General features: G+C 35.9%; 1 protein-coding gene across 1 annotated transcript; it reads left to right on the top strand.

Moving 5' to 3' along the window:
- The first annotated feature begins 1160 nt into the window (after positions 1-1160).
- LOC143228234 (glutamate receptor ionotropic, kainate 2-like) lies at positions 1161-24548 on the top strand. The gene is made up of 12 exons (XM_076459527.1): positions 1161-1309; positions 3586-3738; positions 5344-5622; positions 6581-6721; positions 6991-7194; positions 9319-9684; positions 10241-10373; positions 10485-10688; positions 13150-13253; positions 20048-20183; positions 21095-21264; positions 23802-24548. The coding sequence occupies exons 1-12, from the start codon at positions 1259-1261 to the stop codon at positions 23922-23924; spliced, it is 2064 nt and encodes a 687-aa protein (XP_076315642.1). The 5' UTR covers positions 1161-1258; the 3' UTR covers positions 23925-24548.
- The last annotated feature ends 894 nt before the right edge of the window (positions 24549-25442 follow it).

Below are 25442 nucleotides of genomic sequence, written 5' to 3'. Positions count from 1 at the left end.
AGCTTGTCAACGGAAATATTAATTTCCGACTATTTTTGTTTTTTTTGGGGGAGGCGGATACCACGCAGGTATTTTGTTTAATATTATATATATGGATGAATCTTAAGTCAGGTTTGATAGTTAATGTTGCTAAATCAACAAATATTTACTTTCAATCATTTGTTCACGTTTTTACTCGATTATCTCGTGAAGGGTGGAGCTAATGTTATAAAGTTCAAGGTCTTTGCAAAACGCCCCCCTCCTCCATTGGCGCAGCGGCGTCTTCGAACTTATACCGCTAGAAACCGGGTTTCGATACACGTGGTGGGCAGAGCACAGATAGCCTATAGTGTAACATTGTGCATAATTACAAGCAAACAAACATCTTTTCAAAAACTGAAAATTCTTAGTATATTATACTTAGTGGCTAATGTGTAATCTTTAACGCCCAATGTTTTGTAGAAAAATTTACGCTAATGACTGATTTTGATTAGATCGTATGTTTAGCCGAGGGCTGAACGGCTCACAGAACGACTCTGAGTTCGTTTTTTTTTAACCAAGTACAAACATATATCCTATACATTCGTCATCTCTTTAACCGCTTAGAGATTTAATTACAGTTTTCGACCTAGAAGTTCAAACCCTTTCGATTGATGTATTTGACCACGTCAAAGATATCATAGAATACTTTAATATAATACTGCTTAAAATAATTTAAACTTGAGGGAAGGCTGGTAGAGACCCGGATGAGTAATAAAATCAAATCGGGTATACGCATACCCTCACGCTTGATATTGCTGGTGCGCAAACGCATAGCTAATTAAATGGAAAGCAAATGTATTACACACTAATTTACTCTAATCCTGCCTAAAAGAATTACCAGAGCCGCAGCTATTGAGGATTCCCTCTTATCTCCTATTAAGACGCACATATTATTTCCAACGGAATATTTCTAAAGTATTTGAAAGCTTGTAAAATACTTAATAATTGAAAATAAATCCAAATGGAATATCTCTTAGAATGTAACACACCATTTATGAATCCTATCAGATTTAATGGATGTTAGGTATATTTATACTTCCATAATGATGCATCGGTTTCGTAGCTAAACTCTTAGATACTCTTTTTGGTGTTGTGTTTTCAAATTAAAAACTATTTTGTTTCAGGAATCTTATTATATATGTGTATTATTTTCAAGAATCAACACGTTAGAGTCATAGTCCTACACTGTCTTTCCCAATATGCCAGGCCAGTTTTACGTCAAGCAGACGAACTAGGCATGCTCAGAAAGGGATGGGCGTGGCTAGTCACGGAAGGAATCACCAATAACGTAAGTTAACGTTTGAAAATGTATTATTGTTAGCACGAGAAACAAAAGTGATTAATTGAATACAAAGTGATGAGGGATGCGTCTAAAGTATCAGACAGCTTACTTTCCATTTTATAAAGATACTGTTCAGTTTAATGTCTGAGTTAATTACAAATTTTTTATGAAATGAGGTTGTAAACTCCCCTTATTTGATAATTACGTAAATTATTTTCTTTTATTGACATTACACAGTTACTGCCAGCATTTGTTTTTATTGGTACATAAAAATATATTTTCATTATTAATGAAATAAATACTTTTTATTCAATTACAATCTGTACATTACAAATTGTTGGTTTTCTTTGTCACAGTTTTATGGAAAGGTTTGGTTTGAATTTCGCGCAAAGCTACACGAGGGCTATCTGCGCTAGCGGTCCCTAATCTAGCAGTGTAAGACTAGAGGGAAGGCAACTAGTCATCATCACCCACCGCCAACTCTTGGGCTACTCTTTTACCAAGAAATAATGGGATTGACTGTCACATTATAACGCCCCCATGGCTGAAAGGGCGAGCATGTTTGGTGCGACGGGGATTCGAACCCGCGATCCTCGGATTACGAGTCGAGTGCCTTAACCACGTGGCCATGCCGAGCCTTTTATGGAAAGACCTTTTGTCTTTAATTTTTTTTTTATATACTTATGGAACAAGTATATCATGGGTTGGATATAAATTTATGGACAAACTATTACCAGGGGTAAGATTGTTGCGCTTAAAAGATTATACAAGACAATTTTAAACTGTGTAGGTTGTCACTGCTTTACGTGTATATTTTTCATTCAGGTGACTTTTTATTGGCAATTTTAAAGTTTAAGTAAGTTGTAAATGACTCTTGTGGTAGATTTTAACAATATTTCTTTCAAGTAAAGACATCAGAAGTTGACGGATACGACAAGCAAAACATGTGAAATTTAAAAATTTTTCTCATGCATAAAGTCTCCCGCTCGGATAGTGGTAAACCTTCGGATTAAAATCAGGAAATTCGATTCCCTCTGTGGACACAGTAAATAGCCCGTATTGGCTTTGGTATAAGAAAACACATATTAATGCATAAAAGTATTTTTAATCTTAAAATCAAAATTACTCTTTATGTTGCCTAGTCAATATTCTGAAAGAAAAAAATTACGAATCTTTAATAAAAATATTTTAATATTTAATTTAAAAACCTGATATATTTTGTACTAAGGCCTTGTAATATTTTCTAATAACCTGCAGAATTTTGTAAACATATGCTTATATCATCAAAAATCATGGATAACTTCGTGGTTATGAGCTGAGTGAATTCGACCCAACCCGTAATGAAAGGGAATCAAACACGAGAGCCTCGTGTGTTATGGTAGTGTTTTCGCAGAATAATTGTTTTGTAAAATTTCACAAAAAGCTACTCGAAGGCTATGTGTGAACTAGCAGTCCCTATTTTTGTTTGTTTGTTTTTTTGAATTTCGCGCAAAGCTACACGAGGGCAATTTGCGCTAGCCGTTCCTAATTTTGCAGTGTAAGACTAGAGGGAAGGCAACTAGTCATCACCACCCATCGCCAAATCTTGGGCTAATCTTTTACCAACGAATAGTGGGATTGACCGTAACTTTATAACGCCTCCATGGCTGAAAGGGCGAGCATGTTTGGTATGACGAGGATTCGAACCCAAGCCCCCATAATTTTGAAGTTAAAGACAAGAGGAAGTCTAAATAATGAGCAGACCGGCAACTCTTAAGCTACGCTTTTACCAACGAATATTGTGAGTGATTATCACATTATAATATATGTACTACTGAAAGAACGAGAATGTTCGATAAAAAGCCTCAATCCCACAACCCACACATTACAGTGCGAGTCGAGCATCTTAACCGTAGCCTGATCAATAAGTGTTCGTTATAATTATTGAACTTTCAATTGCGTATATTCAGCTTTAAATATAATGTTTTACACAAGAAAGTTACCTTTCTGGAGAAAAATAAAAGACAGATAATCGTCAAAACGATACTGCTACACGTACAATGTGTTTCTAGTCTTTCCTCTTCCATCATTAAACCAAGTCTAACTGAGCATCGCCATTGTTACAAAGTAAAGAAGTTGATCTTGAAATATATTTATCTAAACACGAACTCACTTTAATCTAAAGCTGAAGCACACCTTTTAGATACTCTCAACAATTGGAAATGTAAAGTGAGAAAAACAAATACATTTTGTTGTAAGTCACATCATGAGTTATACCTATTGTAAGTATTCGAACCTTACAGGGTGGACGGGCAGTAACCGATACATACGGCCATATTCCCAATTATATGCAAGGCCTGCTGGGAACGTTGCCTTCAACTGACGAAAATGACCAGTTCCTTTTCCTAAGGGAGAGGCTCACAAAATCGTTAAAAAGTGCCTCAGACGAACCTTTGGTAAGTTTAGTGTATTTCGTTGGCTAATATATTTCAGTGAATGAAACAACGTTTCTTACTGGTCGCTTTATTTCAGCAGCTAACCCGATTTGGCTTTGTTATAAGAAAACATACACACACACGCTTTATTTCAATGGAAATTTATTTCTTTTGACTTAAAACACTTGACGCAGTAGATTAAGAGAACAGAGAAAACGGAAAGTGTCCAAGCTTTCACAGAACTGTTCACCAATCAAACTCGTGATTTACATATCAAAGGATGCATTTAGTTCCATGACATAATTTTCGAATATTTTAACATCTAGCACACGAGTCAATGAATTCAAGTTCGGGTGATTTAGTGGGCTAATAGAAGTGTCACAGTTTATAGTATTTTAGTTATTGTAACAACAACAAAAATACTCTGATAAAGAGCTCGTAAATCTATTTCAAAAGCTCCAAAAAAAAAAAAAAAGGTTGGCCAGACCGTATTTCAATTGTACAAAATATTGTAAGAGTCCAACTTCAAATACATACTGCACTTATCACATTACAGTCGTAAGTAACTTCGTTCAGTCCCTCGCCCATCTCTTTCGATACAACTCACAAAAACCGTGGAGCAAATGGTTTATACAGCTGAAAAGCCAGATTTTGTATCGCGCAACATGTGTGGGTATTATCGTGTGTTTTGTTGGTAAAAGAGTAGCCCAAGAGTTGGCGGTGGGTGGTGATGACTAGCTCCCTTCCTTCTAATCTTACACTGCTAAATTAGGGACGGCTAGCGCAAATAGCCCTCGTGTAGCTTTGCGCGAAATTCAAAACAAACCAAAGCATTTCTTAACTATTTTACAAGTACAGTAAGTGGTCTCAGAAAATTTTATTCGTCAGTTTTTCATTGAGTGGAACCAGACATGGCCTAGTGGTTACCTTGCTCTTTAAAAATGAAGGTTTAGAGTTCATGTCTGTTGCCGAGAAAACGCTCTCTACAATTGGTGGCTATGTCAGTATTATAAGAATGAGTGTTAGTGCTATTGACGAGTTAGCTTGCTTCTTGTCTATAAGCTGAAAATTAGGGATACAGCTATGCGTAAATATTCCATGCAATTTACACCTGTAGTGAACAGTGAAAACAAATCGATTATCTGAGTCACGCAACACATAATCTTTATATGTAAAAACTGTACCAGTATGTCTTATAATTGATAAGAACAAAATTGTAATAACTGACTTTAATTTAGTATAGTATCATTCTGACGAATATTATCTGGAAGGAAAAACGGTCGACTTAACTATTCTTACACTTATCAACGACATAAGGTCTTGACGTGAAAACAGGTAGAAATATTAAAGTATTCAATTCATGGCAGAAAATAACAAAACCAAAACTGCATTTATCAGGAAAGTTGTGAGGGGAGGAGAAGCTATAGTCTTTGTAATCGAAGAAGAGGTTTAAAGCTAGAAAATGTTTCTTCTCTGAATGTTTTAATTACATTGCGACACCTCTGGCTGAAATTTTGTTTTTCTATCAAAGATAAATTTTTTCAACATGAACCTGATAATGTAAATTTGTTGATATTTGATAACTCCATAACTCTTCTAATACCTTGTGTATCTTTTACACCACAGATAACAGCTGCACGTGTATACGATGCTGTTCTTGCCGTTGCTCAAGGACTTCATATGTATTTACAAGAGGGCAATTTGTTGAAGCCACCATCTTTCCCTCCGAATTTCTGTGCCAGCGAGTTATTACAAATTTGGCCACAGGGGGAGCTGCTATTTCAGTACATCAAGGAATTGAAAGGAGTTCAAGGAACTTTAGGACATCTGACTTTTACGAAATACGGATTCCATACTACGATTCAGTATGATATTGAGAACCTCATCTCTCAAGGATTCATCAAGGTAGGACAGTGGCAACAGAATTCAGTATGGTATTCAAAACCTGACCCCCCTTAGAAGGATTCATCAAAATAAGACAACAGTAACAAAATTCAGTGTGATATTAAGAACCTGAGTCCTCAAAGATTCATCAATGTATGAAAGTGGCAACAGAATTCAGTACGGTATTCAAAGCCTACCCCTCCTCCGAAGGATTTAATAAGGTAAGACAGCAGCAACAGAATTCAGCATGATATCAAAAACCTGATCCCTCAAAGATTTATCAAGGTAAGACAGCAGCAAAGAATTCAGTAGAATATTAAAAACCTGATTCTCGAAGGAGTACTTTTTGCTTAGAACATTCATTCTCGCTATCAATCTTCGGTCAGTGAAGACGTTACAGGAGTTGCTGGTTTATTTTTTATGTTTTTCTAAGTAACAACGAAGACTAATGTATTAACTACAGTAACGGAGAAGACCAAATACTTTTTCTCAAACTTTCGCAACATGGAAGTTCGCTGTTATAGCTTCCTTTGTAATAGCTGACCAATAAACGTCCATCTTGAATCAACACTTCAGACATGTTATTTACAGTACTAATAGAATTAGCTAAAAACAATTATTCAAATATATTCTCTAATAATTCTAACAGAGTTAGCCAAATCAACCATTCAGGTACGTTCTTTAATAGTACTCCCAAACAGAATTTCTCAAATTAAACCATTCAGACATGTTCTTTGATACCCATGAAAAGAATTAACCATTCGGGTAAGTTCTTTTATAATGCCCACAAACAGAAATAGCCAAAGTCAGTCAATCAGACATGTTAATAATACCCACGAATAAAATTAACCAAAATCAACAATTCATAAATATTCTTTAACACCAACAAACAGAGTTGAACATTCAGACATATTATTTTATGATGTCTACGAACAAAATTAGTGAAAGAAATGTATTGTTTCAACGTATATCGTTTCAGATTGGAACGTGGAAATTGGGAAACATGTCTTCAGAGTTAGAACTTTCTTCTAAAGCTGTCTTTCCAGGAAATACCCTAAATCCACCCGTTGACAGTATCTACGATTTGTCTAACATGTCTCTCCGTGTAGTGACAGTAAAGGTGCGTCTTCTGTGTTCGGTGTTCGATTTTCTTTCTCGCGGTTCATTTTCCTTTATATAATCTTTGATACTATCCTTCTGTATATATTTACTTTCTGTACTTTAATCTGTTTGTATAAAGTTATTTTTATTTTTTCAGTCTATCGTTCTTCTGTCTTTGTTTTATTACTGTGTGCTAAGCCTATTCCTAAACTTTAATTATAGTACGCTATTAAGGTAATGAATTATAAGCGTAAGAAAGATAAAATTATGGACCTATATTGTTCTCAGGATGCTCCTTTCGTCGTGGACAACCCGGATTACAAACCTGATGATCCGAACAGCCTTCGCTACACTGGGTATTGTATAGACCTACTGTTGAGATTACAAGAAATGTTAAGCTTTCGGTTCACTGTGTCGCTAAGGGCCACTTACGGTCGTCAAGATCCCCAGACTGGATCGTGGGACGGGATCGTCAAAGAACTGATGGAAGACGTAAGTTAACCTCAGCGAGGTCCGCGTATGATTTTTCGATAGATGGAAAACAAGTGATGCTTTTGTTTTCCGTTTTTAAGCGCAAAGTTGCACATTTAGCAATCCTCACCGTAGGAATCGAAATCGAATTTTATTGGTATAAGCCCACAAACTCACCTTTGAGTCACTAGAAGGAGGAGGGGACTCAAAGTTGAGACATTTTATAAAGCATAAGGTTGCATAAGAACTAGCTGTGTTGTGCCTTCTGTAGGGATCAAACACCGTATTTTGGTCAATAAGGCCTAAACATTGAGGCTGAAAATCACCAGTTGGAGACACTAAGAGACTTAAACAATAAGCTTTCACTGAGTATTTGTTATATGGTAAAAATAGCACGCACCATAGTGTGTATATATATATATATATATATAATGTCAGCCCCCACATATTTCTTATTTTCGCGGGCCCGGCATGGCCTAGCGCGTTAAGGTGTGCGCTTCATAGTCTGAGGGTCGCGGGTTCGCGCCCGAGTCGCGCCAAACATGCTCGCCCTCCCAGCCGTGGGGGCGTTATAATGTGACGGTCAATCCCACTATTCGTTGGTAAAGAGTAGCCCAAGAGTTGGCGGTGGGTGGTGATGACTAGCTGCCTTTCCTCTAGTCTTACACTGCTAAATTAGGGACGGCTAGCACAGATAGCCCTCGAGTAGCTTTGTGCGAAATTCCAAAAAACAAACAATCTTATTTTCGCAAAAAACGTCCAGTATGGTTCTCGCAGTTAAATTTTATTTTATAGTTTTTTATTGTTATGAACACCATTCGAGAGGAAGAGATTTTAATCTAAAAGTATATGGATCAAACAATATAATTTTTATAATATTAAGAACTGTTGTTTAGAAAACAATAAAGACATAATTTAATAGAAGGACGAAACATGAGAGATGATTGTTCATTACAAAACAATAAAGATGTAATTTAATAGAAGGATGAAACACAAGATAATTGTTCATTAGAAAACAATAAAGACATTATTTAATAGAAGGACGAAACAAGAGAGATGACTGTTCATTAAAAAACAATAGACATAATTTCATAGAAGGGCGAAACAAGACTGACAACTGTTCATTACAAAACCACGACAAAAACATAACGTAAGGACAAAACAAAACTGATATTTGTTCATTACTAAACAATAAATGCATTATTTAATAGAAGGACGAAACACGAGAAATAACTGTTCAGTAGAAAACAATAAAGGCATTATATAATAGAAGGACGAAATAAGACAGATAATTAATTGTATAACAGTAAGAATACTTCAAGTAAACGTTACTGACGATGAAATATCTCCTGATTTTACAAGTCAAATGTTGAGTGAATAAAACAGCATTTAATAGTTTGTCTGAGCTTCTGTCCATCACAACTAAAATGCCGAATGAATGATGCATATTTGTTTGTAGTTATTGAAACCTTGATTTTTAACAGTGTAAGTCCGTAGACATTCTGCTATGCCACTTGGGGATTTGGCGTGTGAATGAAGTAATGTCGAAGGGTTTTCTACGTTTCTGTATGTCACAATTAAGATTATGAGTGAATGAAGGGTTTGTCTAAGTTTCTATATGTCACAATCAGGGTGTTAAGTGAATGAATGGTTTGTCTAAGTTTCTATATGTCACAATCAGGGTGTTAAGTGAATGAATGAATTGTCTAAGTTTCTATATGTCACAATCAGGGTGTTAAGTGAATGAATGGTTTGTCTAAGTTTCTGTATGTCACAATCAGGATGTTAAGTGAATGAATGGATTGTCTAAGTTTCTATATGTCACAATCAGGGTGTTAAGTGAATGAATTGTTTGTCTAAGTTTCTATATGTCACAATCAGGGTGTTAAGTGAATGAATGGATTGTCTAAGTTTCTATATGTCACAATCAGGGTGTTAAGTGAATGAATGGTTTGTCTAAGTTTCTATATGTCACAGTTAAAGTGTTGAGTGAATGAAGGGTTTGTCTAAAAGTCGTTTCCTATCACAAACAAATGTGTAAACAAGAAACAATAATCGATGAATATATAAGCATGAGATATCCAAAAAAGTTAAAGACATTTTAACATTTTGATGTTTTGAACTACTCTTTGGTTTTCTTTGTAGAAAGCAGATCTTGGACTTGGAGCCTTTACAATAAACTTTGAACGTCAACAAGTTATTTCGTTCACAAAACCTTTTTTCGACCTTGGACTAACCATTCTGATACCTCGTTACAATTCTGCAGTCCAGAAAGATGTTTTCGCATTTCTTTCACCCTTTGAACCCTTGCTATGGGCAGTAATATTAGTGGCGTTGTGTGTTACATCTCTGGTTCTTGTAATATGTAGCAACTGTACACCAGAGGGCGTTCAACGTCGACGACTGTTGAAAGACCATCGCAAACATTGCGCTATACGTCAAGAGCCAAACGTTGCTCCAATGGGAATATTTCATGCCCTGTGGCTGGGGTTTTCTTCGTTAGTGAATCAGGTAAAAGTATGTTTGGTTATAATAATTAAGTTAATGTGATGAGTAACTGGAAATATGTTAGAATAACGTTACGAATATAACATAGGGAAGCAGTCAGAGGGAAGGAACATTCGAAAACACTTACTGAAACAAATTATTCCTTCGTTTTACATAATTAAAGTTTACTAAAAAAACAGGTTGGTCAAACAGTCTGTACTACGTCATTTAGAAGCTACTAAAACAACACGTTCTAGCACTATCGCTTTAAGTGTGCGTGTGGCTTTTGTACAGAAGTGAGCGGTTGGTATAAGAACCTATTTCTTATTAATAGTAGCTGAGATTAACAGAATATAACACAAGTATTCACCTTGTCTATCTTTGAATATATTTATTTAATTTTTCTTTAAAGGAACGGAGTTAAAAATAAAATGAAAACTTGAGGTATTTGAGATTCGGTAATCTTGTTGGAATATGTGTTAATTCTATGAGTCATAAGTTTTTTTTTCCAAAACAAATATTAAAATAAAATTGCATGTCAATATTTAACCGTTGGTTGATTTACTATTGCTATCAACAGAGTATTGATCCTGGAAGACTTCTGTTTCCCACCCGTATTACCCTTGCTGTTTGGTGGATATCTACAACAGTACTTGTGTCAGCTTACACAGCCAAGCTAGCTTCCGTGATGACAGTGGAGAGGTCAGATAAAGGTAAAACATTTTTCTCTGTCGCTTTAGGAGGAAATAGAACATAAATTTTGTTCTTGAGTTGCACGCGTTCGCAACGCTTTCTAACAATTATATGTTTATGTACATCTACAGAAGTGTCGTCGCTCGAGGAACTCGTGCGTGACTCCAAAATGGAGTATGGCTGCGCAGAAAACAGCAGTGTTGTTGATTTCTTTGAAAAGCACGAGATGGCGCTTTATCGAGAAGCCTTTCAGAAGATGAAGAAGATGAATAGTTTAGTTGCTTCTTTTCACGAAGGTATTAGAAAAGTCCGAGGCTCATTTAATGTTCCCCGTGGTAAGTAAACAATAATAAAATTTCTTTGTTGTTAAATAAAGTACTTGTTGGTCTAAACAGGAGATACAAGTGGCAACAAAACTGTAGTTAAACATCATTGATAGAATTAATATAAACTGCTGACTAGCAACTGTAAAAAAGTAGTGGCAGAATATAATTTGCTTACTAAAAATAACGCTTGTTGCTCAGCGACAAGACCACCTGCTCATAATATCCTTCTTCGAAAAGGAAAGCTGAACCTAAATGGAAGTTATTTTCTAGAAGGCAGCTACACGTATATCTAAGTGTGTCATGTAGAGCACATAGTTTGAGTACCCATCTAGGTGTAAATAGCGAGATTTTATTCTACTCAGATTTGGTAGTATTTTATCTTCTGAATAGTCTCGTATTATTTATTGATAATATCAACAATCACTTCATTCATATAGCTTCAACAATATATAATATCAACAATCACTTCATTCATATAGCTTCAACAATATATAATATCAACAATCACTTCATTCACATAGGAAATGTTTTCACAAATTCTACTATGTATACATACATGTATATATACATGTGTATACATACACAATGAAATAAATAGTGCCAATATTGCTAATTATATTAATTGTTAATAGACGATTAAAATCAGCACTTTGAAGTAATAACGAACTTAATATGAAATAACCAATAAGAAGTGTTTTGCTAAATCCATTATTAATCCCAGTTGTGACCTGTGATAACGGATATTGTCTGTAATAATAACTCTCAAATGCGTTATGGATAACCCTTTTACCAGACAAAATCTGAACGCTGATGTTAAACTAGTCAGCTACCATGGAAAAAAAGGTATGGAGCTGAGTGCTTACACTCACAACTTCTCCACCTCTACTGCCTTTCATTGTCTGCAGCCATCTTGTTGAAAGGATATTACCATTAAAAGTTCTTGTAATTCCTGAAGTAGAAATGAAATGAACGCAATATACGTTATGACTCTAAGGTGACGACTGGGACTTACAATGGATTTTGCAAAGAACTTTCTAATGCATATTCTATATATGTATTTAGAAAGAATACGTTATATTAAAATGGTTTTGGAGCCTCACCACGTCGTTACAGTTTCATTATTCAACCAGTTAAGGTATGAAAAAGTTGAACGGAAATGCCACGGAAGCATCTTCTTTACACATGACTTGCGTCGCTTTTCGTAACGGAAATCCTTCTTGGTTACGACGATAACACCACCTGTTACGAAAACAGCTTTTAACACTAGCCCTTATGTTTGTGAATTATTAACTATTATTAGGTGCTGCAGCTTTCGTACCACGTTTTAGCTACGACTTATTGCACATATCTTTCTGCATGGTCCTACGGATCTGCATATTTTGCATTATTATTCAAATGTCTAAATCATCGAACTGAACACAACTTTTTTTGTCGTGAAAGTACTTATTACATGCCCTTCTAAAACAGATGATTTTCTGATAGCATCGCATAATTTAGCATAAAAAATATTCTGTTACATGCCATCCTCCAACTGATTTATATTATCAGTAGCTTTTGCCTAACTTGTTGGGCCCGGCATGGCCAAGCGTGTTAAGGCGTGCGACTCGTAATCTAAGGGTCGAGGGTTCGCATCCCCGTCGCGCCAAACATGCTCGCCCTCCCAGCCGTGGGGGCGTTATAATGTTACTGTCAATCTTACTATTCGTTACAAAATTCAATACAAACAAACAACCTGAGGGCAAACAGTCATTTGGCACTTATAAACTCACGTATTCTGACTGAAAGAAGGTTTCTTTGTTTGTTTCAAATAAAGCAATTAGCAACACAGCGGTCTATCTGTGCTCTGCCCAACACGGGTATGAAAACCCAGTTTCTAACGTCGAAATTCATCAGAAATACCGCTGTGCCACTGAGAGGCAATGAAAAAAAAAGATTATTTAGATTCCATCACCAAATAGTTGTTTATGGTATAAAAGAACACACATGAAGAAAGCCTTGGAATGCAACAAGAACATCTTGGCAGGAAGCAATATCGCTGTTAAACGTGACGATTTCACCACAGTTAGTGAAGCTGAGAAAGAGTAGCAGCTTAAATATTAATGTACAAGAAGCTGGTGGTTGCTGATTTAAAGCTTTTACCAACCCACAAATTTTGGCTTATCCATTCCTCTTCAATTTATGTTCGTTTTCACAGTACTATCTTTAGTTTATCAGGTCACTCGCAGGTCGCAGAGGAAAGAAGAAAAACAAATTGCAATATTAATTGCAAGTTAATACTGTACTTGTAAATTAGAGCAAAATGTAAAAGGCAGAAGTTGCCACGTGAAAGTTTTGAAATAACAGTATATGTACCGACAAGTATTACCACCAGAAATATTATCTAAAACTTAAGTTAACTTACTTTTCTCTGTATTTTATGGAGAGGATTAGAGAGAAGAAGCTCTAAGTATATTGATTCCCAACATTTCAGGAACTTCAGGACGGTTTGCATTTATTGGTGATTCTCCCATCTTGACATTCGCCACAGAACAGGAACCTTGTAATATTGAAACTACTGGACGGTTGTTTGGAGCAGTAAGTCTTAATTATTTTTCTTTGTAATCACTAAATATATAAATCACATCTAAATACATTACACTAGTCTATACTATAATTCTTCATCAGCACTCTCTCTTTTCTGCATGGCAGACCCATACTTGACACCCATTGTACTACTTCCTCAGTCAAGAAATACCCGAAAAATAAGTCTTTTGCATGAATTTAATAACAGGGGTTTTAGTTATTCTGTAATCTTATTATATTCTTTGATACTAGTTAACAATAATCTTATGCAATCACTTGTCAAAATATTACAAAGGTCATCCAGTATTTGGTTGGAACACACCTGATCTGAATGACGCGAGCAACGCTACAGAGAATTAATTCCACAAATGATAAAACACAGTACTTGTTATCATTTCTCCATGGAGAACATAGAATAGTTGTATTAAAGAGAATGGTACGTTGCAGGCAATACCCAATACAGAGTTTTAGCATATTCCAAAGTTCTTACTTGTATTTTCATCTGGAGACTGTGGCAGTCAGACCATATCTCATGTTCATGCAATCACTCTTGGACTTAATGGATAGTGAAATTGACGTCCTGAAACACATCATTATTTGGATGCAAAAATCACATTAAATGGAGAACTGGGTTGGCCACTATATATAGATTCTACATACTCTGAATATGCTTTTGGCTCGCCAATAGGATAAGAGGACCCAAACCATACCATATGAACTACACCCAGTAGCATGAACTGTTGCCAATCAAAGTTCAATGATTCATAAGGTTTCTATCATACCAAAGCCCTGTGTTCAAAACAGTTTGAAGCAACAATCTTCAGAATACATGAAATTCTTTCTTATATATACACTGCTGGCCAAAATCTTAAGGCCAATAAATATAAAGAAAAAATATGCATTTCGCGTTGTTAAACTTAACCACTTATTTGAGTAGAGCTTCGAAAGACGAAAATAAGAAAAGGAAAAATAAAAATAAAAAACTTTTTTAGCATTTAATAGGGAAAATGTGAACATTATGAAATTAGCTTAAATACTAGCTGGTCAAAAGTTTAAGACCATACCAAAAAAATGTCCTAAACAGGGTAGGAAATGCCCAACAAGAGGTCTCAGTAGTGAGTTGCACGACAATCATTGCGAATAACTTCAAACATTCGTTTTCGCATAGTCGATATAAGCGTTTGCAGAAGGCTGGCTGGAGTGTTATACCAAGTGGTGAAGATGGCTTAAAGAAGATCATGCACTGTTTGGAATTGACGTCCATTTCTATGGACTTCCATTGCTATCCACCCCCAAACATTTTCAATGGGGTTCAGTTCGAGCGAACACGCTGTATAGTCCAAAAGAATCACAATATTCGCCATGAAAAAATCCTTTGCTCTGCGAGTATTTGTGGATTGCAGCGTGGTCCTGCTGAAAGATCCAGTCATTTCCACACAAGTGAGGGCCCTTAGTCAATAAAGGTGCTCTCTCCAACATGCCAATTTAGCCTGCTGCTGTTTGACGCCCTGTATAATCTGAAGCTCCATTGTTTCATGGAAGGAGAAAGCACCACAGATCATGTTGGAGCCTCCTCCACTGTATTGTGTAGAAAATGTCTCCGGTGGGATATCCTTATCATGCCAGAAACGTTGGAAGACATCTGGACAATCCAGGATAAATTTTTTCTCATCAGAGAACAAAACCTTTGTCCACTTCTTTACGTCCCATGATTGGTGCTTCTCAACAAAGTTTAACCGAGCTGTTTCGTGGTGTGGAAGGAGGTCTTATTGTTCTTGAGCTGCATTCTGCGTCCGTAAGGGCCTTAATCTGGTTCGACGATCGGCTGGTGTCTTGCCGGACAACCCGTCGAATCCTCCTGCTGAACACCGGCGAAACTTTCTTGGGCTGACCACTTGTAATTCTCGTTCCGTATCCCTCAGGGTCTTTCAAGAAATTTCCAACAGCAGTTTTACTTCGCCCAAATTCAACAGCGATTGCAAGTTGAGAGAGACCTTGCTTTTGCAGCTCGACAATTCTGCCACGTTCAAACTCTGTCAACTTTTTAGCCTTTGCCATGTTTTTACCCAATGTAACACAGGAAATGCCAGTGGGAGATGTTGAAAACGCTAATGCTTGAACACAAATGACTAAATTTCTTTACGTGTTTACCGATTAACGCTTCGTTTCAGTATGGTCTTAAACTTTTGACCAGCTAGTATTTAGGCTAACTTCATAGTGTTTATATTTTCCCTATTAAATGCTAAAAAAAGTTTTTTATTTTCTCTTTTCTAATTTTCATCTTTCAAAGCTCTACTCAAATAAGTGGTTGAGTGTAACAACGCAAAATGCATATTTTTTCCTTATATTCATTAGCCTTAAGATTTTGGCCAGCAGTGTATATTTGGAGGCTTGAAAATATACCTGTGCAGTTATCGTGTAATCCTGTCAAATGATGAACACACAGATGAGACTGCTGCATGCCTGTGACTTCTCATAATTCATCTAATGTGTTTTCCATTTCTTTTGTGCCCAGAGTTTTCCTCAGTAGTGAACATGTCACCTATGGCCAGAAATAGAGATCTGGTGGTTAAGACACTCGATTCACAGTCTAAAGTTAAGGGTTCGAATCCCAACACTGAAAATACTCGCTCTTTCAACCATTAGGTTTTAATAATGTGATAGTCAATCCCATTATTCGAATGGAGTAGCTCAAGAGTTAGCGGTAGATGTATTGACTAGATACAAACCCTCTGATCTATCACTTCTAAATTATAGATGGTTAGTGAAGTCTTGTGTGAAATTGGAGAAACGAACAAGAAGAGTTCGGAAACTGTCTTGATAGACACTTTTATCAACTTAACCAATTTCTTAATGTACAACCCTGTTATCTTGGCTCCAACTGTCATGCCACTTATGAACACGCTGATATCCAACCATCTTCTTTCCCAATGAATGACGGTGATTTTTGTTTCATTGTTTATTGTTAAGGACAAATCTACACAATGAGTTATCTCTGCTCTGCTTACCATGAGTAGCGAAATCCAGTTGCTAGTGTTATATTGGCCCGGCATGGCCAGGTGGTTAGGGCGCTCGACTCACAATCTGAGGTTCGAGGGTTCCAGTCCCCATCCCTCCAAACATGCTCATCCTTTCAATCGTAAGGGCGTTGTAATGTTACAGTCAATTCAACTATTCGTCGGTAAAAGAGTAGCTCAAGAGTTGACAATTGGTGGTGATGACTAGCTGCTTTCCCTCTAGTCTTTCATTACTAAGTTAGGGACGGCTAACGCAGATAGCCATCACGTCGAATTCATAACAAACCTTATGAACACAGTTGGGAATGGCTTATTTCAGGTACGAGTATAACCAAAAGAAAAAAAAACATGCCAAAGCAAGGGCGTAAAATACGGACATTAATTAACGTCTATATTAAATTCTTTATTTAAATATGCAAACGAAAACTTACGCAAAAATATTGCAATAAGAAAAAAAACTATTTAATGAAAAATATAAAGTGAAGTAATAGTGATTATTCGTCAGTTTCTCAGATTGGAGAGTATATACAGATGTCGTGTTGGTAAAAGTTGTCTGTCACGATGATAAAACCACATCGTTTATCATTATCTTGGTAATCAATAAGACTTTCTTTCTGTACATTTTTGGAAGGTTAAAAAACAAAACCTACTCCACAATACACCGTTCAACTTTCTGTACTATCTTACCAATGTTGTCAAACACAGTACACAATACACCGTTCAACTTTCTGTACTATCTTACCAATGTTGTCAAACACAGTAAACAATACACCGTTCAACTTTCTGTACTATCTTACCAATGTTGTCAAACACAGTAAACAATACACCGTTCAACTTTCTGTACTATCTTACCAATGTTGTCAAACACAGTACACAATACATCATTCAACTTTTAGTACTATCTTGCCAATACTGACAAACACATTACACTGCGCAACGTTCAACATTCGGTACTATCTTGCTAATATTGTCCAACAGAATGCAACGTTTAGCTTTCGTTATTATCTTGCCAATATTACCAAACTTAGTAAACAATACAACGTTTAAGTTTCAGCACTATCTTGCCAATATTGTGAAACATCGTACACGATACAAAGTTCAATTTTCAGTACTATCTTGCTAATATTGTCCAACAGAATGCAACGTTTAGCTTTCGTTACTATCTTGCCAATATTACCAAACTTAGTAAACAATACAACGTTTAAGTTTCAGCACTATCTTGCCAATATTGTGAAACATCGTACACGATACAAAGTTCAATTTTCAGTACTATCTTGCTAATATTGTCCAACAAAATGCAACGTTTAGCTTTCGTTACTATCTTGCCAATATTACCAAACTTAGTAAACAATACAACGTTTAAGTTTCAGCACTATCTTGCCAATATTGTGAAACATCGTACACGATACAAAGTTCAATTTTCAGTACTATCTTGCTAATATTGTCCAACAGAATGCAACGTTTAGCTTTCGTTACTATCTTGCCAATATTACCAAACTTAGTAAACAATACAACGTTTAAGTTTCAGCACTATCTTGCCAATATTGTGAAACATCGTACACGATACAAAGTTCAATTTTCAGTACTATCTTGCCAATATTGTCAAACACATTACACTGCGCAACGTTCAACATTCGGTACTATCTTGCTAATATTGTCCAACAGAATGCAACGTTTAGCTTTCGTTATTATCTTGCCAATATTACCAAACTTAGTAAACAATACAACGTTTAAGTTTCAGCACTATCTTGCCAATATTGTGAAACATCGTACACGATACAAAGTTCAATTTTCAGTACTATCTTGCTAATATTGTCCAACAGAATGCAACGTTTAGCTTTCGTTACTATCTTGCCAATATTACCAAACTTAGTAAACAATACAACGTTTAAGTTTCAGCACTATCTTGCCAATATTGTGAAACATCGTACACGATACAAAGTTCAATTTTCAGTACTATCTTGCTAATATTGTCCAACAGAATGCAACGTTTAGCTTTCGTTACTATCTTGCCAATATTACCAAACTTAGTAAACAATACAACGTTTAAGTTTCAGCACTATCTTGCCAATATTGTGAAACATCGTACACGATACAAAGTTCAATTTTCAGTACTATCTTGCCAATATTGTCAAACACATTACACAACGCACTCATTTCTTCCCCCCTCTCCAGATCCCAACAAAAGTAATCATACCTTTATAATAATGAGTTTTGCTTCCTTGTTTCTTGTTAAGCATAAAACTACAACATGGGTATCGAAACCCGGTTTCTAGTGTTATATTTACCCAGCACGAACAAGTGGTTAGGGTGCATGACTCGTAATTTGAGGGTCCTGAGTTCAAATTCCCGTCACATCAAACATGTTCGTCCTTGCAGCCGTGGGAGCGTTATAATGTGACGGTCAATCCAACTATTAATCGGCAAAAGTATAGCTTAAGAGTTGGCGGTGGATGGTGATTTGGTGATTACTAGTTTGGTTTGGTATGTTTTGAATAATTTTCGTGCAAAACTATATGAGGGCTATCTGCGCTAGCCGTCCCTAATTTTGTAGTGCAAGACTAGAGAGAAGGCAACTAGTCATCACCACCCACCACCAACTCTTGGGCTACTCTTTTACCAATGAATAGTGGGATTGACCCTCACTTTATAACGCCCCCACGGCTGAAAGAGCGAGCATGTTTGGTGTGACGGGTATTCGAACCCGCAATCGTCGGATTGCAAGTCGAGTGCCTCAACCACCTGGCCATGCCGGGCCGTGATGACTAGGCTTTCACTATTTAAGTAGGGAAGGCTAACGTAGACAGATCTCTATAGCTTTGTGCGAAATTCGAAACAAAATCGAAACCATATCTAACGTGCCACTTGGCATGTGGGCGTTTATACGTGAGATAACAGTTCTTCTGAAACCAGATAATACTTCGGCTACAGATTGTCTTCGGTCGTCTCTTCAAGAGACATTACTCTCCTGAGAAAATCCTAGCTATTTCAAACAATCAACAATGTTTTAACACTTATCATCTTTACTTTATCAAAGAAATATGTGATTTGTTTTTTCGCATTTTATCCTTTGCGCTAATTTTCTGCTAGAATAGAAACATATAAGATTTTCAGCCACTGTAAATGCTTTCGACATATTCGGTGATTTGGATTTTGGACTCCACAAAACAATTATCTAAACATGATAATAGTAGCAGTGGCGTAGGGTCGAGTATGACCCAGGGGTTAATATACGAACTTTGAAGTTTGGGTACGTTATAGTGATGACGATCATATCCCATTGTATACAAGAGTAACCTAAGTGACAGTGGATGCTTTGACAATGTTTTTTATCGCTAGACTATCAGTTCAAACATAAGGGCGGCTAGTATGAGTATGTGTAGCTTTGTATCCAAAGTATCATTTGCTTTATTATCTCTTTGCTCATCTGCACAATCACATTAGCTTGACAAGCGATTGAGAACATCTCGTGAGGGGTTCATCGAGGAAATGTTTCATTAAACCTGTTGAAAGGTAAGGGCACAGCTGGGACACGTTCTCACCATTTAGATAAGTTTGTAATCATATTTTCGGAAATCTAACTTACTTAAACTGTGATTTCGTCATCAAATTTGTCCTAGCTTCGTATCTCTAAGCGTTTATAAGATTATTTGAAATCAAAGAAAATCTTCCTTCGAAATTCACATTTACAAAGGTTTAATAAAATATGTTTCAGTACTAAAGATAATTAAATATATTGGTATTTTTTAAAGTGTTGTTTGGTTGTTGTATTTCTTTTTTTTCACGCAGCAAAACTATGGTCTTGGCCTACAAAAAAATTCACCCTATGAGAAACATTTCAGTTTAGGAATACTAAGCCTAAGGGAGGAAGGATTTTTTGAAACTTTGTATCGTAGATGGTTTGCTGGGATATGTAGCAGTCCAGGTAAGATAACAGGATAAGTTACAGATAAAGAAAACACTCAGGTAAAACTGTCCTTCAGGTTACACTGGTGAACCCAGGATTTTTGTTGTTTTTGCAAAGTGGTGAGAGGTTGTTTTTCCACGAAGTCATGAACTCTTCTAAAATAATTCTCTTTATTTGTTATTTCTAACGGTACTTAGTTTGATGGTACGTGAAGGGGTGGGTGACTCCCCAACGTCATCTAGAACGTACCAGTAAGTTGAGTAATGAGTGTTGTTTGATTTGGTATTAACTAAACCTTATTTGTTGAAGCAAAGTAAAAGTGATCATTCTGGTAAACCAACAAACGTTAGTATCAGATAAGTAAGATAAATAATAGTTTGGATAACGTGACACCTGATGGATGAGATAATATAACACCGTATAGCTCACGTGACTTAACACTTGATAGTGAAGATAACGTGATTTCATGTAGTGTAACACTTGGTAGACCAGATAACGTAACGCTTGGTAATTCACACCACTCCACATATTATAACCCAGATAGCCTAACAAGTTATTGCTTAGATAAAATAACACCTCATGGATTAGGCTACCTAACCCTTATTAATAGATCAAATGATTTAACACATAATAGCTCAGGTAACTTAATACCTGATAGTTCTTTGTTGTAATATGTTGTCCGGGTTAAAATGAAACACTGAAATTCGTGAATTTCAGGGAGAAAATATAACACAGGCTTTGAAAGCTTCTATTACATCATAAAAATATGATTATGCAATGATTCCTTTAAAATTATTGGCACACAAAACTAAAATTAAATCTGTCTTTCACCTTATTTCATTTGATGACTTAAATATCGAACAGCCGAACTTTAGATTGCTTCTTCTTGTAAATGTAGCCAGTTTATCATTGTTTGTTTGATCTGCCAGGTAAAGGAAGCAAGGCAACAAACAACAGGCAGTTGGACATATGGAGTATGATAGGCGTGTTTTATTGTTTGCTTATTGGGATTGGCGTAGCAGCAGTAATGGTGGTTGTTGATTGGTTACGCTACATGTGCTGGACTACAACGATGACTTGCAAAGTAAAGAAGTCTAAGGTAAGGTACATATAACAGACATTGTAATTAATCAAAGTTTTAACATTAAAATTAAAACAGTTAATTTAACACTGTGTTTTCAAACTTTTAGAATTAAAATAAGAGTTACTTCACGAACCACAATACAATTACATACTTAATTTATTGTAATAACTTTAAATAAAGGGCTGAATTTGATAAAATACTTTAACAACCTGACCTCATACATTGATATATAAAGTCATGTAGACTGGCTCGTCACCTGATCCAAGTTTTCACTATGTTGTATAACTACCACACGTAACGCTATGTTAGCTCGTCACCTGATCCACGTTTCATCTGTGTTGTATAACTACCACACACAACGCTATGTTAGCTCGTTCTCTGATCCAACTTTTATATATGTTGTATAACTACCACACACAACGCTTTAGCTCGTCCCTTGATCCAAGTTTTTTCTGTGTAAAAGTAACTCTTACAGACTAATTCCCACTTCCAACTTCAAATTATTTTGTGACATTTTTATTCTTCGTTGTTAAACACAACTTTCGATTGTCCTTTTCTCATTTTATTCCAAATTATGGAAAAAGTTCATTACTTTTCTCGAATTTTGAATAATAAGACGAATTGTTATTTTGTTTACACTGTGATTGAACCTTAGTTAATAACTCTTGCTACGTTTCTCATAGTATCTTTAGTTTGTTCACTATCCACAGTTTTAATTCCCAAACACTTTTCGTGCCATGTTCAACTCATGCGATAGCATGAATGTGTATATTCTTACTAGCTTTTCTTATGCAAGATCGCACTGTTAGTCCGTGTTCACAATACAGTTCCGCTTAGCAGTAATATGCGCGTGTGCACACACAATTCCATTTTTTAAACACGAAATCCTTTTAAAACAGAGCTACGCTTACGTCTAGAATTGAGTTCGCTTGTTTGTTTCTTCTTTTTGTTTTTGAATTTTGCGTAAAGATACACGAGGGCTATCTGTGCTAGCCATCCCTAATTTCGCAGTGTAAGACTAGAGGAAAGGCAACTAGTCATCACCACCCACCACCAACTCTTGGGCTACTCTTTTACCAACGAATACTGGGATTGACCCTCACTAAATAACGCCTCCACGGCTGAAAGGGTGAGCATGTTTGGTGTGACGGGGATTCCAACGCGCCACCCTCATATTACGAATCAAACGTCCTAACCACCTGACCATGCCGAACCAGTCCAGTTAGCCCAGCGCTTTTTGTTCCGAAAATTATATATATGTGATGTTTAGAGTGTAGAAGTACATAGGATTTATTTCGTCGTGTAGTTTGCTAATCAATTCGTTTTTATTAATATATTTTTATAATATTGAAACGAGTTATGTAGGAACCTGTCTGAGAGTTCTATCGAGTTCCCTTCATCTTCATCAGGATTCGGTCTGTGTTTTGGATCATGGACGGTTAGGTGCAAGTTAGGCTTTTACTCGTTTCTTTTTCTTTTCTTTTACTTTTGCGCAAAACAACTTTAGAACTACCTGCACCAGCCATCTTTAATTTTGAAGTGATAGATAAGTGTTAATGTAATTAGTAAACACCACCAACATCCATCTCTTCACCAAGAAACAGTGAGATTTGTCGTCACGTTACAAACTCCTAACGGCTGAACAGAAGAATGTTTTTCGGTGACGGGTTTTGGTCACATAACCGGCACGTTGCGGACAAATAGTCCTAACAAGTAGGTCTACACGTTAGGTAGAACGTTAACTTTCGCAGTATTTCAATAAAATTTTTTACAAGCGTTAATTGCCACAGGAAGTTAGATAACAAGAAGCGAAATAAGTCTTTAAAATTGTACGAGCTGCTTTGGAAACTTGAATTGATAGATTAAACTAAAATTTGCATGACAGAAATGATAACGAATTAACAAAGACTTAGTCGTTTGAAGTCCTTCAGTGTGAAAGAAAACAAAAATCCAAATAAGCCTATCGAATTTCAAGTAAAAAGTTCCTGAAGACGTTTCGTAATTTAATTAGATATATTAAATATTAAAAACTTTATTTATTTATTATTTTAGAGGATAAATATATCGACTTTTGTAACGATGTATAAAAGCGTACACATTAATTTGTTGTTTTTCTATTAATAATTTAACCTAGCGACTGATATATATATTTAATTTATATAAGCCACCTTAATCTAAGGCTCGCCATGGCCAGGTGGTTACGGCACTCAACTCGTAATCTAAGGGTCGAGGGTTCCAACCCCTATCCCACCAAACACCCTTCAATCGTGGGTGCGTCATTATGTGACGGTCAATCTCACTATTCGATGGTAAAATAATCGCGCAAAAAATGGCGGTGGATGATGATGACACTTCTAAATTAGGCTCGTGTAGCTTTGTGCAAAAATTCAGAGCGAACAAACCGTCTCAATGTATGTTTATTTTCTTAATTTCACAGGATATCTAATTTATTTTTCTCAAATGTGATTGATACTATAGTGAACTCGGGGAGTCATTTTTCTGTTGTACGGTATATTTATTGTATATATTTGTGTATGTTTTTCTATTTTCAGGATCCGTGTCAGTGCACATCGAAAGGAACAAAAAGAAAACAGATGGCACTGCAAAATGTTAAAAAAGAAGCCGGATTAACATTGTATAGTGATGATTTTAAGATAAAAGGAATTAGGTATTAAAATGTATTCACAGTTCGCTGCTGAGAATCAACGTAACTGATCTGATTTAACACTTTCAAGGATAAAAAATGAAAATTAAAATCACATGTTTTTATGATAAAGTTTGATAACCCTTGTGAAACGTTAAGAAATGATGTAAAAAATTTTATTATATCTGTTGTCACGTATAAAGTTTTAGTCTCATTAATAAATGAAATAAATAGATTTTAATGCAAACTTAATTCATTTCACTGAATGTTGCCTGCGTAATTTCCTAAATGTTGGCTGTATAAAACATTCAAGTAATGTCTTTTCCACTTACCTTCAAAATTCTCCAACTTACAGACTATTTCTGGACTATCTGACTCGCTATTATGTGGTTTACGTGAATGGACTTATCTAGATTATCTGACTCACCTTTATATGTTTGCTGAATGGACTCTAGTTGGAAAATATGAGTGAGATTTATATACATTATGTGAATGGACTCTTATCTTGATCACACGAGTGGGATTTACCTAAGTTTTATTAATGGACTATTTTACCTGAATATTATTAAGTGTGCTTTATATAAGCTATGTGAATGGATTTTTATCTGGATAGTACGAGTGGACTTGATATAAGCTAAATAAAAAGGACTATTATCTGGATCATATGAGTGGGTTTTATATCATGATGACGAAAACCCACTTGAAGTAAAAATATATTCTCGAGACGGCTGGTATGGGTATTGAAACTTTAATTAAAGTACAGAACAACATTTCGACCTTCTAAGGTCATTCTCAGGTTGACAAATTGTTTTTTGTCAGCCTAAAGATGACTTAAGAAGGTCGAAATGTTGTTTTGTACTTTACTTTAATTAAGGGTTTTATATCAGTTGTTTGAATCTACTTTTATCTGGATGAGTGGGTTTTATATATATCATCTGAATGGACATTTGTATGGATAATAAGAATGGGCTTTGCATGAATAATATATTTATTACAGATTACCAGAGTAGACATATTTTACAGTTAATAAATTATAAAACATTTGTCAGTTACTTAAATATAAATTAATCAGAATTGTTATTTACCTCTACAATAAAAAAGGAACAACAAATACGTGTGGTACATATAGCTTAGAATAGGGAAGTGAGAAAACTTAATGTAGCGGCTGAATTTGTTTGTTTGTTTTTGAATTTCGCGCAAAGCTACACGGGGGCTATCTGCGCTAGCCGTCGCTACTTTAGCAGTGTAAGACTAGCGGGAAGGCAGCTAGTCATAACCACCCACTCTTAGGCTACTCTTTTACCAACGAATAGTGGGACTGACCGTCACATCATAATGCCTCCACGGCTGAAAAGGCGAACATATTTGGTGCAACGGGGGTAGCGGCTGATATCCAGTTCCTCTTGGATTAAAACTCGCGTCGTTTTATTAAAAGAAATTAATCTGGTAGATTCTGAATAATTTATAACAGTCATGCTCTCTACTTTAGTAGGCAAATAGGAATAGGGCAAAGAAAAGTTGAGATATACACAACTATAAAATGTGGAAT

This window comes from Tachypleus tridentatus, chromosome 10 (assembly GCF_004210375.1).
Source record: "Tachypleus tridentatus isolate NWPU-2018 chromosome 10, ASM421037v1, whole genome shotgun sequence".
Classification (NCBI taxonomy): domain Eukaryota; kingdom Metazoa; phylum Arthropoda; class Merostomata; order Xiphosura; family Limulidae; genus Tachypleus; species Tachypleus tridentatus.
Note: the sequence above shows the minus strand (reverse complement) of the source record. Positions and strands in the feature narration are given on the sequence as shown.

Excerpts from the sequence above, each read along its gene's own strand:
- LOC143228234 (XM_076459527.1), top strand. The coding sequence starts at position 1,259 with ATGCTCAGAAAGGGATGGGCGTGGCTAGTCACGGAAGGAATCACCAAT. Across the intron at positions 3,739-5,343 it reads GTGCCTCAGACGAACCTTTG|ATAACAGCTGCACGTGTATA; the intron begins GTAAGTTTAGTG and ends TTTACACCACAG. Across the intron at positions 5,623-6,580 it reads TCTCTCAAGGATTCATCAAG|ATTGGAACGTGGAAATTGGG; the intron begins GTAGGACAGTGG and ends ATATCGTTTCAG.